Source organism: Hippopotamus amphibius, chromosome 8 (genome assembly GCF_030028045.1).
Source record: "Hippopotamus amphibius kiboko isolate mHipAmp2 chromosome 8, mHipAmp2.hap2, whole genome shotgun sequence".
NCBI lineage: Eukaryota > Metazoa > Chordata > Mammalia > Artiodactyla > Hippopotamidae > Hippopotamus > Hippopotamus amphibius.
This window is the reverse complement of record NC_080193.1, coordinates 2,079,682-2,095,343: the sequence shown is the minus strand read 5'-3', so window position 1 is coordinate 2,095,343 and position 15,662 is coordinate 2,079,682. Positions and strand designations below refer to the sequence as shown.

Sequence of the window (15,662 nt, the reverse complement as noted above, 5' to 3'; positions counted from 1 at the left end):
GTGGCCCCTAGAAGGGGGGTGTCCAGTGGGGGTGAGCAGCCACCGCAGGCTGGGAGGGGCAGGGCCCGCGGCCAGGCCTCTCTGGCATCTGGCTTGGACGTGAGGGGGTGGCAGGGGGATTCTGCACCCCCAACGGGGGGGAAGGCCCTGTGGCCCCCGGTGCTGCTGCTGTGCAAGCTGCTCTGGGGGCTGGGCTCAGCGCAGGGAACAGGCTCTCAGCCCCAGTCCAGCCTACACCCTGCCCCCAGGCCCTGGAAGCAGCTGCTGCACACCCAAGGGGCTGTGGGGGAGGGGACACACTGGTGCCTGCCGGGTACCTCCACCCAGCCCGCCCAAGTTCCTCAAGTCGGAGGCTAGCAACCCTGCAGGGAGGGAGGGAGGGAGGGCAGAGACGCCAAGGCACGGCAGGCAGCGCGGGGCTCACGGCCCTGCTCTCGCTGGTGGGCTTGGAGAGGGGCCTGGTGGTCCCAGAGCCCTGTGGTTTGCCCGGGCCTGGGCCACTCCAAAGGCCAGTGGAGGGCTTGTGGTTGGAGTGGAGCTGAGATGCCCGTCCAGATATTTCTCCTTTGTTTGTTGACCTCTCCACTCTCCCACTGAGGTGCTGTTGCTCTCAGCTACCTGCTCTGTGAGGTTTGTGTGAGAATTCGTCAGTGCGGTCTTCAAATCCCCAGTGGTCTCAACTGTGTTCACCTCAATCCCTCTGTCTCACTCACATCCCTTACATCCCTTCTTGTTCGTATGTGCCTATTCTTGTTTCGGTTCTGCCAATAATTCCGGCTCTTGGGATGGGATGGTGGCTCTTCTTTTACCTCCTGAATGTCTTTGAAAATCACTGTTAGATTACATTACCTTCGTCTCTTCTGGAATGAACCAACCTCCATGTTCTGGCCACTGCAGCTTATCTTTCCTACCCTGAAGCTTCCTCCTGTGCTTTGCGGGCTCACCTTCGTGGGAGCTGAGGTCTGGGAGGTGGGGACTGGCCTGCACACCAGGGTAGCAGCCAGCGCCCAGGACAGTCTCCTGGGACAAGTCCACCTTAAGGCCCCCGCCGTGGGCTCAGGGCCTGTCGGGCTCAGGCTCGGCAGCAGGCGGCACAGAGCTCCCTGTGCTCCAGCAGCTGGGGCGCTGCCTGGTGCAGAGCAGGCACCTGGAAACATTTGCTACACGAAGGTACTGGGGGATTCTCAGGCTGCAGTCTGGCGCCCAGGAGTAGGTGCAGTGTGGCTGCGACAGGCCTTGGTGCACGGCCCCGAGCGGCACTCAGGAGCAGGTGTGCGGGGTCCTGCCTGGAAGCTGGCGGGCACCTCCACCCGGCAGGCCCTGGCGGGTACAGCCACCATCTGGGCATGTGTACAGAAAGCCTTGCTAGTCTGATGTACAGGGGGCCAGGAAATGTGCAGGTTTTTAATAAATGGAGTTTTAATTAGAGTGGCCAGGCTGGTGAGGGTGAGGAGGAAGGGGAGGAAGCGGCAGTTTTGAGTCCCCACACCGGGGAATCCTGTGGGGTTGTCCTCTCAAGGCGTATCATGCACGTCCCCCAGCACGTGACGCAGGCCTATAAGGGAAACCTTCTGCCCTGTCCCCCACGAGGGACAATCACAAGGAATATTACAGTATTGATGTTTAATTTCCCCCTCTGGCTAGCAACAGATGACTCAGGGATTAATGAGAGCCAACGCAGAGGCACAGGGAATTGCCAGATGCTGGCCCTGCCCCCAGCCCTCTCCCCCGGGGCCTCCAGCCTTCCTGTCCCTCTTGCTCTAGGAGGCCTCTGAAGGGAGGGAAGCAGAGGGGCCAGGGGCCCAGGAAATCTGTTTTCCGTGGGCATTCCCGCAGCTCTGCTCCCCGCTTTCAGGCTCATGGTAAGGCTGAGAGGTCATGAGCCTCTTTGGGCCTTCGCGTCCTCATCCTAGGCTGAAGTCCATGGGGCTGGCCAGTGAGGACACAGATGACCCACAGGCCCTGCACCCTCCTTTCCCAGGCTCCCAAGAAGGCTGCACAAGCTATCGCAGAGGGTCTGGAGTGGGGTCCAGGCAGGTGGCCCCCGGGAGAGCACAGGGCTTGGTGGCTCAGGGGTGGCTGGAGCCTGGTTCTCCCAAGCTGACTGTGTACATTGATTCCTAGTTCCTGTCAGGGACACCTTAGTAGCTCGAAACAGGCCATCGTGGGAGCATTTACACCGCGAAAGTCTGGCAAAGCCCACACGGTAGGACCCCCCCAACCTTGGGCTGACTTGTGGTCCGACAGCTGGGAAGCTACGATCGCCTCCCAGCCCTGCCCGCGCCACAGTGCCTCGGGCTCTACTGATGCGCTGTGCTCAAGGTGGGGAGGTTCTAGTCTGGCAGATGCCCAGCTTGCCTGTGTGGCCAGGTAAGCCTCAACCCAGGGTGTGCTGGCAGCTGCTGGAGGGCCTGCAGGAAAGCTGTATCAGGCAGATGGGGAGCCCAGTGTGCAGGGAAGCAGCCTTTTAGACCCAGCCAGCAGGGGTGTGTCTGGTTCCTCGCAGGGCTGACTGGGGTGGCAGGGTCTGTTATATCCCGCAAGAGTGAGAGGGTGCCCCAGGCCTGCTGAGCAGCAGGAAGGCAGCTTCCGTTTAGTGAGGAAGGGTCTTGGTACCAGGTGCTTTGAGGCCTGGGAGCCCACAGTGCAGGTGACTGGGAAACCCAGAGGATGAGGGATCCCAACGCTGCCAGAAAATCCTCTCTGAACAGAGGGCTTTAGGGTCCCCAAAGGCCCTTCCATGCTGGGCATCCCGGCTCACGTGGAGTCAGCCCAGCACCCAGGGCAGGTGCTAGTGGTGTGACCCCATCAGTAGGGCTCCAGGCAGTGGGGCCCGACCACCCAGCTTCAGCTCCACAAAAACGTACTTATCTGGCTCAGGTGGATCACTGGTGGTCCCGGCCCATCTGACCCTGGGCAGGACCCTCCGAACCTGGACGATGGCCTCGGGCCGAGTCAGGCTTCTAGGCTGGGCTGCTGGCACCGGCAGAGGCGGTGTGCCTGTCAATGCAGACTCCCCTGGAGAGGCTGAGGCCAGGGTAAGGACGCCAGGGGCTTGTCAGGAGGGTGGGTCGCTCACTGGTGGTGGAGGCAGGGGCCCTGGGGCTCGCTGGGCCGGCCTGGACAGTGGCCCGTTGCTGGTGATGCTGAACCTGGGAGGCGCCCAGATGGGAGGCAGGTCTGGGGCTGTCCCTTCACTCCTGCAGCACAAGGACAGGACACTGGACACACAGCCTCCGCATTCAGGGTGCCCCTGGTGAATGCTGCTCCGGGCTGCAGACCGGGAAGACCAAGGGACGCTGTGTGGCGAGAGACAGCACCTGGAGCCTTGATCTGCCCCAACTCCGCCAGTGACACGCTTTGTAAGCAGCTGGCTGGCAGTGCCCTGTGCGCAGCAGGGCTTGCTGGGATTCCTCCGTGGCCGCTTGGAGGCAGGCTCCTGCCAGGCCTGGGAGAAGTGGCGGGTTACAGGAACCCCTCGAGTTCTCAAGGGCTCAGCCTCCTCTTTTCTCTCCTGCTCCCTGGTGCTGGGCACCCCCTTCCAAGCCTCCCAGTGGCCATAGGGGACACCTCTCTGGTGTGCCTCTCCGTGCCCACCCAGCTCCTGCCACCTGAGGCAGATCAGAGTTAGAAGGGAACATGGGGTCGCCTGTTGCAGCGCCACATCACCTTCTGGATGGGGCGGGGGGAGCCAGGCCCTTGGAATACAGGCAGGGACCACAAGCGACCTTCTCCCAAGGTTGCCAGTCCCCTCAATCCCTTGTGTCCTGGAGGAGAGAGGGAGGATGCGGGTGTGAGCCTGAAAAGCAGCTTCAGGCTTCTTGTCCCCGGGTAGGCAGCAGCCACTACCCACGTGCACCTGCATCCGTGAGAGCCCGGGCCTGGAGGAGGGGTGGGTTTGGCATGGGGGACACTGCTGGGCGGCACCAGTGAGTGTGACGAGGGGGAGGCAGAGGGATGGAGACTGTTTCACAAGCTCAAGGGGGATTCCTGGGGGTCCGGGCAGGAGAGACTAAGACTTCTGCTTCTCCTGAGTGACACTAATTCCTTACATTTCTATGACACTTTGACTCTGGAGGAGCCCTTTCAAATGTGTTCATTTCCTTCTCATAGAATCATGGGCGAGAACTGAAATGGCCCCCAGAGGCCATTGGGGTCCCACCTCCCCACCGCATCCGTGGGGAAACTGAGGTTCAGAGAGGAAAAACATTGTTGCCCACAGTCCCCCAGCAGGTCCTGGCTGAGTGCACCAGCCAGGCAGAGACGCAGGCTGGGGAGCGGGCGTGGGAGGTGGGAGTGCGGGGGGGGGGGGGAGGGGAGCCAAGCGGCCGCCCCGCCCAGATGTGCAGTCAGCTGGCAGGGCTGCTGAGGGGCGGGCCCCCTCCGTGCCTGCTCCAGCAGCCGGTGCAGCACCGCCAGTGAGGGCAAGAGGGCTTACCTGCCGGCAGCGGGAGACAGGACCAGAGGGCCCCCAGAGCCTTCCAGGTGGGAGCTCCGGGGCCTCTGGGCCTGCTGCTCGTACGGGCAGCATAGGTAGGTGCTGGCAGTCCCCAGGGAGGGCTCGTGGGGGATGGCACAAACTGAGGCTGGCTGAGAGAGAAGGTGGGTGGTCCTGGGAGACCCGGGGGTAAAGGAGACGTTTCTGGGAGGAGGGCGGGTTGTAGGGTAGTGATGCGCCCGGGGACTCGGGAGACGGGTGGGGCTGCCACGGGAAGCTTGAGAAACCGCGCCTGGGGGGCCAGCACACGGGACTCAACGCTCTCAGCTCCTCTGGGAGGAAAACAGAGACTGGGGGCTGATCCCTGGCCCCCCGTGTCGGGCGGGAGAGGCAGGGCACGGTGGGCTGTCCTCAGGCGGATGCCTGGCCTGTGGGGAGGGCGTGGGGGAGCCAGGGCTGAGGGCTGCCCCGGGAATCTTCAGCGGTGCCCCCTGCCCGTGGTCCAGGTCCTCACACGGCGTCTCCCTTGGCAGGTGCCTCAGGAACTCTGAAGCTGAGCGCGGCCAGGATGCTGCCAGTGCCCCCGGAGAGGGCCTGGCGTCTGGGGACGCGGAGTCGGCTGTGATAAGCCCTTGGGGAGGCCCCCCTGACGGCAGGGACGCGCCTGGCTCCTGGGAAGGGGCTCAGGGCCTGGGCAGGGCCGGCTGTGCTGCAGCTATGGACCGTGAGCTGGCCTGGCCTGCCTCCTCGCCGGCCCCGCCTGTCTGCAGCGATGTCCACCGTGAGCTCCTTGGTCTACATCATGGTGGAGCTGGCCATCGCCGTGCTGGCCATCCTGGGCAACGTGCTGGTGTGCTGGGCTGTGTGGCTGAACAGCAACCTGCAGAACGTCACCAACTACTTTGTGGTGTCCCTGGCGGCGGCCGACATCGCCGTGGGGGTCCTCGCCATCCCCTTTGCCATCACCATCAGCATCGGGTTCTGTGCCGCCTGCCACAGCTGCCTCTTCTTCGCCTGCTTCGTCCTGGTCCTCACGCAGAGCTCCATCTTCAGCCTCCTGGCCATCGCCATTGACCGCTACATCGCCATCCGCATACCACTCCGGTGAGCCGGGGCTGGGGGGGGTGCCCCACGTTCTCTTCGCTGGCACACCTCGTGCTCGGGGCCCCGTCTCTGAAGAGGCTCCGTGTGCCAGGGTCTGGTCTGTGTCAGGATGAGGGTGAACCAGGGGTCAGGATTTGGTCGGATGGCAGTGTGTTGTTGAGCTGAGGACGGGGCCCTGGGGGGCCAGTCTGGGGCTGCCCAGGGCTTGGCACGTGTCCAGCAATCATGCCACACCAGCTGATCCCTGTGGGCACAGGGCAGGCTGGGCTGCATGGGTTGGGCTGCTGTTGGCAGATGTGTGTGGCCCAGGCCTGGGTGGGTGCATCTGGGCCGTTCTTCACACAGCATGATGCTGGGGCGGGGTGGGCACCACAGGAAACCACAGCACCTCAGGGCCAGAAGCCCTCCCGCCTGCCTTCCTCCAGCCCCTCTGGGTCGGCCGGCAGCGCGCACATTAGGAAAACGACCCAGTGAGGGGAAGTGACTTGGCCAAATGCGTTGGTGAGTCACTTGGCCCTCTATGCAAATTCGGTGCTCCTCAGTCACCGAGTGCTCATGGGGGACGGGGCTGGCTGCTGGACGGGGTTTTTATGGTAAAACTTTTGTGAAATGACTTCAGCCACGTATTGTGTAAACGAAGACTTTCCCTCAGGCTGAGTTCACTTAAACGCAGCCTCCACCTACCACCACCTACCCATGGACAAGGCTAGGAAGTGTGTCCCTCCCTGGGGGGTGGCCTGGGGGCCTTCTACCCTACCTCCTTGTCCCTCCACCCTGGAGCAGGGTTCCGTGGCCTAGATGGCTGCAGGCCCTGAGGGAGGTCTCAAAGGATGGTGTGCCCCATCCAGTGGCAAATTCTCTGAAACACAGCAGGCCCAGCAGCCCACCCTGGGCTGAGGGTGCCCTGGCCAGGACGGGGAACAGGCTCAGTGAGCAAATGGAAATTTAGAGTGTCAAACCCAAGAGCAACCTTAAAGGTCATTTCCTCTCATCTTCTGGATGGAAAAATGAGGCTCAGAGATAGGAGACAGCCCCCAGGGCTACACAAGAAGTTGGTAGCACAGCCAGGACTGGGCCTGGGAAGAAACATGCCTGCCACCCTCTGTGACTTGTCTCTTGAGCACTGGTCACGGGGTGGCCCCCGTCTCCCAGAACCTGGGCCAGGCGGCCATTGCTGCCCCTGGGCTCAAAGGGGAAGGCAGACACTCTGATCACGCCTGGGCCCCGTGCGGCCCTCCTGGAACACTCTGTCTCAGGAGAGCCTAAGACCCTTGTCCAAAGAAAAGGGGACTCTGGCTGGCCCTAATAGAGGGCACAGCCTAAATGGCAGAGCCAGAGTCCAGGCTGATCCAGGACACAGAGGCCTGTCTGAGGGCTCCCAGGCTGACTGGCGTCCACTTTGGGCCGGGCCAGCCCCGGCAGGGACGTTTGCTGGGGAGCAGAGGTGTTGCTCTCACTTTCTTCCCTGACTGAAGGAGCCGTGGATTCGAGGGAGAGATCAGGGGTGCTGGTCTCAAGCAAAAGGGCCTTGGCTTCTTTTTCTTGTCTCTGCTTTTTGAGAGCCAAAGGTCACATCCTTCCTGATGCAAGAGGACGGCACATGCTGTGTGACTGTGGAAAGTCGGCTGCCTCTCTCGGGCCCATTTTTCATCCATAAAAGGGGCCAGGTCTCTATGCCTCTGAGCTCACAAAGGTGTTTTGAGGGCCCCGTGAGTGGACTGGAGGGACAGAGTCCTGAGGAGGGACGGCAGGATGGGGTGGATGGGGACTCAGGTCTTTCTACAGCTGCTGGAGGTTCAGAGACATGACCTGCTCCACCCTGAGCCCTGGCCCGGCCTGCATCCCCCCCCTCCCCCCCCACTACCTTCTGGAGTAGGACCTCGTTCCACTCAGACCTTGGCCATTTGAGCTCCACTCGCTAGGGCTTTGGAAGGGTCAGCCTGGCTCTCTCGGGTCAGGGAGCTGATGGGATGACGCGGGAGCTGATGCTCACCTCCCTCTCGGGGCAGAGAGTGCCGTGGTTGCCAGAGGATGTTGGCTCAGTGTCTCCTTTGATCCTCCCGGCCAGCATTGTGGCCGGGCGGATGTCATGACCCTCCTGTTACTCGTGGGGAGGCCAGAGCCGGAGAAGGAAAAGTGTCTCTTGACGCAGGGACTCCAGGGCCCTTCATGCTGCTCCAGGCTCCCTTGGGTCCCTCCAATTTCCTCTTCCTCAAGGGCCCTGGGCCGGCGAGTGCCCAGAGGACAAAGTGCGTGAAGGTGTCCTTGTGGGGCTCCTGAGAGCAAGCTGGGCACAAGTGGGAACGAGACAGAGGCAGATGGGAACCTGGGGCTCCTGGCAGCTCTGGGGCCACTGCCCGGCTCAGGCTGCCCGTTCCTGCCACCCCTCCTCTGTCCCCTTCCAGCTGGAATCCAGCCTCCCCTGTGTACTATTTCCTGATCTGCTCAGTGGGTCCACTTGGCTACCCTCAGGCCTGCACCATTCACCATTAATTTCTTTTTCCTTTTTTTAAAAAGAATTCAGTTTCAGAAAAATCTGTGTGCTCCTTCCCGAGTGCAAGGACCCTGCCGGGCTAGGGCAGAGCCTGGCCAGAGGCAGGCAGAGAAGCGCTCTGTCTCCCCAGAGGACAGAACTCCCAGGGCGACAGCTGACGAAGGCTTTCTTTTCCCAGGGGAATTCCACACCCCGTGTCTCCCGTCCCTCTTTAGCCCCTGGTGACTGCTCTCTCCCCGTGGGAAACAGGCCTTCTTATGGGGCAGCCGAGTCCTGTGTGACTTCCCCGGGGGACAAAACCTGAGTGCCCTGGCTTCTAAGGGGGCAGGATCAGGAGCGAGGCCTCCCTGTGGGAGGTGACGCCATGGGTTGCTGGGGATGCACTGGAATGGACATTGGTGGCAGGCGGGGGGCGCAGGCAGGTGTAATAGAGGGGGCCAAGCTTGGACAAAGGCCCCAGGAAAGGAATAAGTGCCTGGGCTCTGGGCCAGGGAGAGGTGACAGAGAGAAGAACAGGCCTGCAGGGAGGTCACGAGGCTGGCTCAGGCCTGCCCATGCCTAGGAGGGAGTTTCGATTTTAGCCGCAGGTCAGTGGCTCCTCTGGAAAACTCAGGAGAGCCTTGCCTTCTGCTGACCGAAGGGCAAGTGCACGTGAAGCCCCAACCTGAACCGTGGGGGCACTGCTGGATCACAGGGCAAGCCGCCAATGTGCGCCATGGGGAGCCCCCAGGAAGGAGGCAGAAGCACCTCTAAACGCGGGGGCTGTGGCTCTGACACCAGCTTCCTGTGACACTTCTGGGCTCCCCAGAGGAGCAGAACGGGACGCTGGATGGCCCTGGCACCCCCTCCACCAAGCAGGCAGCCCATGCCTGAGGCCCAGGAGAGCAAGACGTGACTGCCTCAGTCGCAGACACAGCCCAGGGAACGCTGCTTGGCCGTGGTTCCATCTGGGCCCTAATGTTCATTCGGTCCCCTGGGAGCCTGGGTCCGGGGCTCTCAGCCCAAAAGTCTTTCTTTCAAATAACAAAATTAATCTGTTTGGTATCTTCTTAACATAATACCTGCATGTATTAAAACATCAAAAAACCCACAAAAGCATATACAGTGCAGAATTCTCTCCCTTGCCCCACCTCAGCTCCCTTCCTGGAAGGCAGTGCTGGGAACCCTTCCAGACATCCTTTGCACACAGGCAAGTGCTATCAATGTGTGTCTGTGTCTGCCCCCAGGAGGGGCTTTCTTTACAGAATGCAGTGACAGACTTCCTCTCATGGGTTTCCTCTTCTAAATGCAGACAACTGGACAGACAGGGATTTTCAGACCATGTGCCCAGAAGCCTTCAGGCTGGGCCCTGGCTCCCCCCCAGTTCACTCGCTCCCCCCCAGTTCACTCATTCAGTGAACATTATGAGGCCTCCTCTCTTCCTCAGCAGCTCCAGCTCTGTGACTGCCTGGGAATGCAGTTGACAAGGTTTGCTGCTAGAGAACAATCTGAAAATCTCCAGAGCAGGTGGCCTCTAGGATCCTCTACACCATCCCTATTACTGCTTGCTTCTGCTTGTTTGCCTCAAATAACAGGAGGTTCACCACTGCCCGAGGCAGCCCATTTCTCCTGAGACCAGCTCTCTTACCTGAGCCTCAATCCACCTCCCTATAACTTCCACCCACCGATTCTACATGCTGCCCTCATGGGACAGTGCTCACAGGCCCCCGATTCTTAGTCCCATTTTACAGACGAGGAAACCAAGGCTCAGAAAGGCAGCATGACAACACGGCTAAATAGGAATGCACCAGTGCTAGAACCCAGAGAGGGATATGCTTTTCTTCAGAAAAATATTAACATTAAAATAGCCGCTTATGGGGACGTCCCTGGTGGTCCAGTGGTAAAGAATCTGCCTTCCAATGCAGGGGGCACGGGTTTGATCCCTGGTCAGGGAACTAAGGTCCCACATGCTGTGGGGCAACTAAGCCCTTGGGCCACAACTACTGAGACCACCTGCCTCAACTAGAGAAGAGAAAACCCACACGCCACAACTAGAGAGAAGCCCGCACACCACAAGGAAGAGCCCGCGTGCTGCAACTAAGACCTGAGGCAGCCCAAAAAAAGAAAAAATAGCCTCTTAGTTGATGATGAGATTATATAAGTCACTATTTGTAGAGTACTAAAAACAGTGCCTGGCACAGAGCAAGTGTGTGTAAGTATTAAATGGATAAAAAGTAACCTGTGACCTCACTTTGAAGCTCCAGAACAGGAAACAGGGCGGTGTAGGCATTCTGTGGCTGGTAGAAATGACCCCCTTCCTGGTGCAGGCACCCAAGCCCCCACCGAACGGGGCTGCAGAGCTCCGGAGAACAGTCCTGCTTGCTTCCTATTTAGGTTCAGAATTGACGCTCTTACCTTGGCCCGAGTTGCCTCTGGATTCCTGGAAATGTCCGTGGCAAGTCCATTCCTCTCCTTGGGCCTCAGTTTCTCCACCTGTAAAATGAGGGGGGTGGATTAGATAAGAGGTCAGGGGCCACCAGGGTTTTTCTTCCTTAATTTGAATTAGCTGACAAAATTTAAACCATGGGAGATCCTACCCAGAAACGTCAGCTCCCAGCCCCTCCTGAGCTCTGGCAGCGCCGGGCGAGTCTGCGTGGTGGTGGCAGCAAGGGGGTGGCTGAGCGGTCTCAGCTGCCTCCTGCATGCGGGGTGACGCCCACCAGCCCGCCTGCCTCACACGTCTGCGACCTGTAAGCCCCTGTGTATGCCACCCCATGGACTCGTTTCTAGGGTACTTCCAATTCTGGAATTCAGTAAAGTTTGCTTTTCCTTGACCCCTACTGTGAGGGGTCACTGCGACACTGCCCTGTCTCAGTGATGGTGATGCAGAGACGGGGGCAGGGACCCACAAGGGCCCCAGCCTGGGGAGCCCAGGTTGGGTGGGGATTCGTCGAGCGTGGGTAGGAAACTTCTCTGAGAAGATACCTAACCTGAACTTAAAAAGGATGGGTAGGGTTTACTCGGTAGAGAGGAGGGCAGTCTGGTGTTGCCGGAATCAAAACGGTTAAACTCAAGGTCATCCCTCGGAGATGACTGAGGTCGCCTTCCTCAGTCAGGGAGGTGATTTTTTGGTTGCCCATTCTTTTAATAAAATCTATGCCACCTTTTTTTGTTGGCCTGGGGTCTGCTTCTGGGCCAGCAGATTAGGCCCCTCCCCAAGTCTGGGGCTGAGTGTGGCACTCTATAGAGTGCTGAGTGCTCTGGGGCAAGTTACTTCTCCCCTCTGGACCTTAGAATCTCGTGCAGCTCTTTCCTCTGAATGTGAAGGCTGCTATGTAAACGTTAAGACACACGGGTCTCATCTCTCTCCAGAGAGCTGTGGGTGAATTTGGAAGGGAGAAGGGAGTATCTCTTTTGGCCTGGGACCTCCCACCCCTCCTTTTCCCACCTGTGCCAGCTCTCCTTGGGGTTTCTGGAGATCCGAAGTCAAGCGGGGAAGGAAGGGCATGTAGCACAAGAGATGTGAACCACCTACGGGTTTGATCTGGCTTGGTCTGGTCCCCAGCCAGTGAGTACCCTCCTGACGCGCCCCCACTCCAAAGGGAAACCCACTCTAGCATCCACTGCTATCAACGTGGAGGTCATAACTTCTCCCCTCCTCCCCCCCAAAATCACTTAGTAATTCCTTCAAACCAAACTAATTAAGTCCCAAGGCTACTCATAACACCACTCGATAATCACCTGGACGTCTGTGCAGTGGCCGCCCTTTCCAGGCTGCCTGCTCTCCTGTCACCTCCTGTGAGAAAAGGCCAGGCTTGGACCCCCCCCCGGACAGAAGAGGATACTGAGGCTAAGAGGCAGGAAGTGACTGGTCCAAGACCGTGTGGCCAGTGCACGGGGGACGGGGTGTCGCTCTGGGTTTCTGACTCTCGGCCCTCCCTCGCCCTGGTTTCCCAGGCCTCTGACGCTGGTCTCCTCTCCCCAGGTACAACGGCTTGGTGACAGGCTCGAGGGCCAAGGGCATCATTGCCGTGTGCTGGGTGCTCTCGTTTGCCATCGGCCTGACTCCCATGCTGGGCTGGAACAGCTGCCGTCAGCAGGAGGGCAGAAACCACTCGCAGAACTGCGGGGAGGGCCAGGAGGGCCAGGTGCCCTGCCTCTTCGAGGACGTGGTCCCCATGAACTACATGGTGTACTACAACTTCTTTGCCTGCGTCCTGGTGCCCCTGCTGCTCATGCTGGGCGTCTACCTGCGGATCTTCCTGGCGGCCCGGCGACAGCTAAAGCAGATGGAGAGCCAGCCCCTGCCGGGGGAGCGGGCTCGGTCCACGCTGCAGAAGGAGGTCCACGCGGCCAAGTCCCTGGCCATCATCGTGGGGCTCTTCGCCCTCTGCTGGCTGCCCCTGCACATCATCAACTGCATCACCTTCTTCTGCCCGCAGTGCAAACACGCCCCGCCCTGGCTCATGTACCTGACCATCATCCTCTCCCACACCAACTCCGTGGTGAATCCCTTCATCTACGCCTACCGCATCCGCGAGTTCCGCCAGACCTTCCGCAAGATCATCCGCAGCCACGTCCTGAGGCAGCGGGAGCCCCTCAAGGCGGCGGGCGCCAGTGCCCGGGCCCTGGCCACTCCCGGCAGTGACACGGAGCAGGTCAGCGTCCGCCTCAACGGCCACCCTCCCGGGCTGTGGGCCAACGGCAGCGCCCCCCAGGCTGAGCGGCGGCCCAATGGCTACACCCTGGGGCTGGTGAGTGGAGGCAGTGCCCGTGAGTGCCACAGGGACACAGGCCTCCCAGATGTGGAGCTCCTCGGCCAGGAGCTCCAGGGGGAGCGCCCAGGGTCCCTGGGCCTCGAGAGCCCCCAAGCCCAGGGTGGAGCGGGAGTGTCCTGATGACCCTGAGTCTGCCCCTTCCTAAGGGAAGGGAATCTTTCTCTTCCTGGCTGGTGGAACCGGTCATGTCGAGAGAAGCGTGCATGTGCTGGAGACCCTTCTCGTGGCCGGTTCCCACTTGGGACTGAGGAGGAAGCCCCGGCTGGAGCAGCATGAGGCCCAGCAGGAAGGGTCTGGGGTCCGAGGACGCGGACGTCTCACGCTGGGAGGCCCTGCACCAGGCCAGGGCCCCAGCGCCAGAGCATCTTGGCTGGCCAGGGCCAGTCCCCGACTCCAGAGGCACCCAGACGTGCCACCTTGTCCCCGCAGAGCAGCTGTGACAGAGCAGCAGGTTGGCTGGCCTGAGGCTGGAGAGTGGCTCCAAGAGGCCACCTGCCACCCACACACCACCCTCCCTAGACTTCCCAAGGGTTTAGGAGCTGTTGTGCTCAGAGGTGGCATCTTTTCCAGGAGAAAATGTAAGCGTGAGGAAACCCTTTTTATTTTCTCTTCCCTCCCTGGCTGCTGGCTCTGGAGTTGGCCCAGGGAGTCCCAGCAGCCCTCTCCCGCTGCCGTGAGCGGCCACGCACACCTCCTTTGAGGACGGCGAGGTGTAACAGAGCTGTGCCAGCGCATGGGCACGGGGAGGATGCTGGGCCGGCCAGCATGGCTGAGCCTCGGAAGCGCAGCGCTGCCCAGGTAGAGGCCCCATCTAACTGCCTTTCCTTCTGAAGGGAATTTTTTTTTTTTTTTTCTGAGATAAAATAAAAATGAGCCACGTTGTGTTTTGAGCTTGTCCAGTGAGCATGGTGTCTGAGTTCCTTTCCCTGCTCCCCAGCCAGGCCTGGCACACACGTACGGCGATGTGCTGCAGGTGTGAAAGGGTGTGTGCACGTGTGCAGACAGACAGCCTGCCTGCCCGGGGCTCCCAGGTTCCCATCTTCCTCGGGAACGGGCTGCCTGGCTGCACCAAAGTCCAAATGCCCATGTGCCCAAACCTGCATTCCTGTGAGAAGAGGATGGAAGCAGGGGGCTCCTTCCCCAGCTGCTCTCCCTGCAGAGGCCACAGACCTGTCCAGCCCCAGGCACTCCCGCAGCGTGGGGACCAGGCTCTTCCCCCCCTCGCTGTGCTACCACCTCAGAGCTGTTTCCTCCCCTCCCCACTGCCCTGCTCCACCCCTCAGCTGAGAGGCCATAAAGGGGTCTAGAAATGATGGGGGTGGGGTCGGGGCTAAACTGCCTTCCCCTGGAGCCATCCCTCCCCCTACTCCCAGGAAGAAACAAGAAACATGTGAGGCACAGGTGTTTCCTGCTCTGACGCCCCGCTGCCTAAGGAGGCGGTGCCGCCCTCTGTGCTGGAGAAGTCTGAGGCCCAGAGGACATGAGCAGCCTCCCCCAGCCCGAGGGCCAGTCTTGGTCTCCAGTCTCACAGGCGCACTCGGGAAAGACGGGCAGGAACGTTAGAACGTCACAGGTAATCCTCACGCAGCCCCGGGAGCCCCACTTTACAGGTGACTAAACAACAGAGAGACTAAACCACCTCTCTTGAACAGAGAGGTTAAGTACTTGCCCTAGTCACACAGCTAGTAAATGACAGAAGTGAACTTAAAACGCAAGGTTTATCTGACCGCAAAATCCGTGATCTTTTTTTTTCCCATTAACTTACGATGAACTATTTCAACCAAACCAAAAAATATGAAATACTGCCACGTTCCCACTGTCCTGCGCAAGAGAGGAAACACGACAAGCGGCCGCTCCCCACGTTATCACCCTGCTTCCTGCACCTGGAAACTGCCGCTTTCCTGGGTTTCATTCTGTTCCACTGCACATCTTTATGCTTTTACTAGACAGTAGATGTACGTATCCCCAGACCAACACAGGTTTGTTTTAGCGATATTTTACTGTCGCTTCTATCAGACGTCCCCTGGACTGGCTGCACAGGAAAGCCCTGGGACGCTCTTAGGAGCGCTGATGCCTGAGCCCTTGCCCCAGAGGTGCTGGGTGGACCCAGGCAGCAGCAGTTCCCCAGGGGTTCTCATGAATAGCCAGGGTCAGAACCACTGAAAAAAATGCACAGCCCTCCCTGTCCACGCCGGCTCCCTCCACCCTCCTACACACTGTGGCCTGTGCTGGCTCAGGACACAACAGTGGCCTGGTTTGTGCCTGAGGCGGCCAAGAGCACAGATGCTGTCGGTTCTCACGACCGATTGGTGGGGAGAGGCCACTAAGAGAACCACAGAAGTGGGGAAAGAAGAAACATCATCTCTCCAGCCTTTTTTTGAGGTCTCTTGGGAACAGAGCTTTGGGTGCTGGGCTACATGGGGCAGGCTTGGGTTGGGCAGGAACAGGGACAGGGCCTCAGGAGACAGCAGAGCCCTAGGCCCTCCCAGGGCCAGCTCTGGAGCCCAGGCCCACAGGACCATGCTTCCTCGGGTCCCCCAGGGGCCCAGTGTCCCATCCCCACACACACCCTGTACGGGCGCCCACCGTGAGCCAGGCGCGTGTGTGAGCGCACACACACGAACACATGCGTGTATCATCCCCTGACCGTGAGAGAATACATGTGTGTGCACACGGGCACAGCCCACCTCAACAGCAGCGACGGCGGCGGCAGTGAGACGTAAGGTCTGGCCCAGCCCTGGTGCTGCAAATACGTGTCTGCCCTGGGCCGAGCTGCCGGGGGCAACCGCAGGGCTGCTCCAAGCCCTAAAGCTCTGTCCTAGGGCCCCTCTGCTCTCTGCCTGCTCTTCCCGAAGGGCTGGGGGTGGAC

The 15,662-nt window shown here is 60.2% G+C and overlaps 1 protein-coding gene and 1 long non-coding RNA gene across 3 annotated transcripts in view; one reads left to right on the top strand and one right to left on the bottom strand.

Annotated features, from left to right (window-relative positions):
• Positions 1 to 5,096: 5,096 nt before the first annotated feature.
• Positions 5,097 to 13,690, top strand: ADORA2A (adenosine A2a receptor). The gene is made up of 2 exons (XM_057747170.1): positions 5,097 to 5,542; positions 12,001 to 13,690. The coding sequence occupies exons 1-2, from the start codon at positions 5,211 to 5,213 to the stop codon at positions 12,911 to 12,913; spliced, it is 1,245 nt and encodes a 414-aa protein (XP_057603153.1). The 5' UTR covers positions 5,097 to 5,210; the 3' UTR covers positions 12,914 to 13,690.
• Positions 5,503 to 15,662, bottom strand: part of LOC130859597 (uncharacterized) — a 50,991-nt gene continuing 40,831 nt past the window's right edge. For both annotated transcript variants that reach the window (XR_009055225.1, XR_009055224.1), the window contains 2 exons: positions 10,431 to 10,508; positions 5,503 to 5,641 (listed from right to left, as the gene is read on the bottom strand). This is a non-coding gene — a long non-coding RNA (uncharacterized LOC130859597). The remainder of the gene's footprint in view (positions 5,642 to 10,430; positions 10,509 to 15,662) is intronic.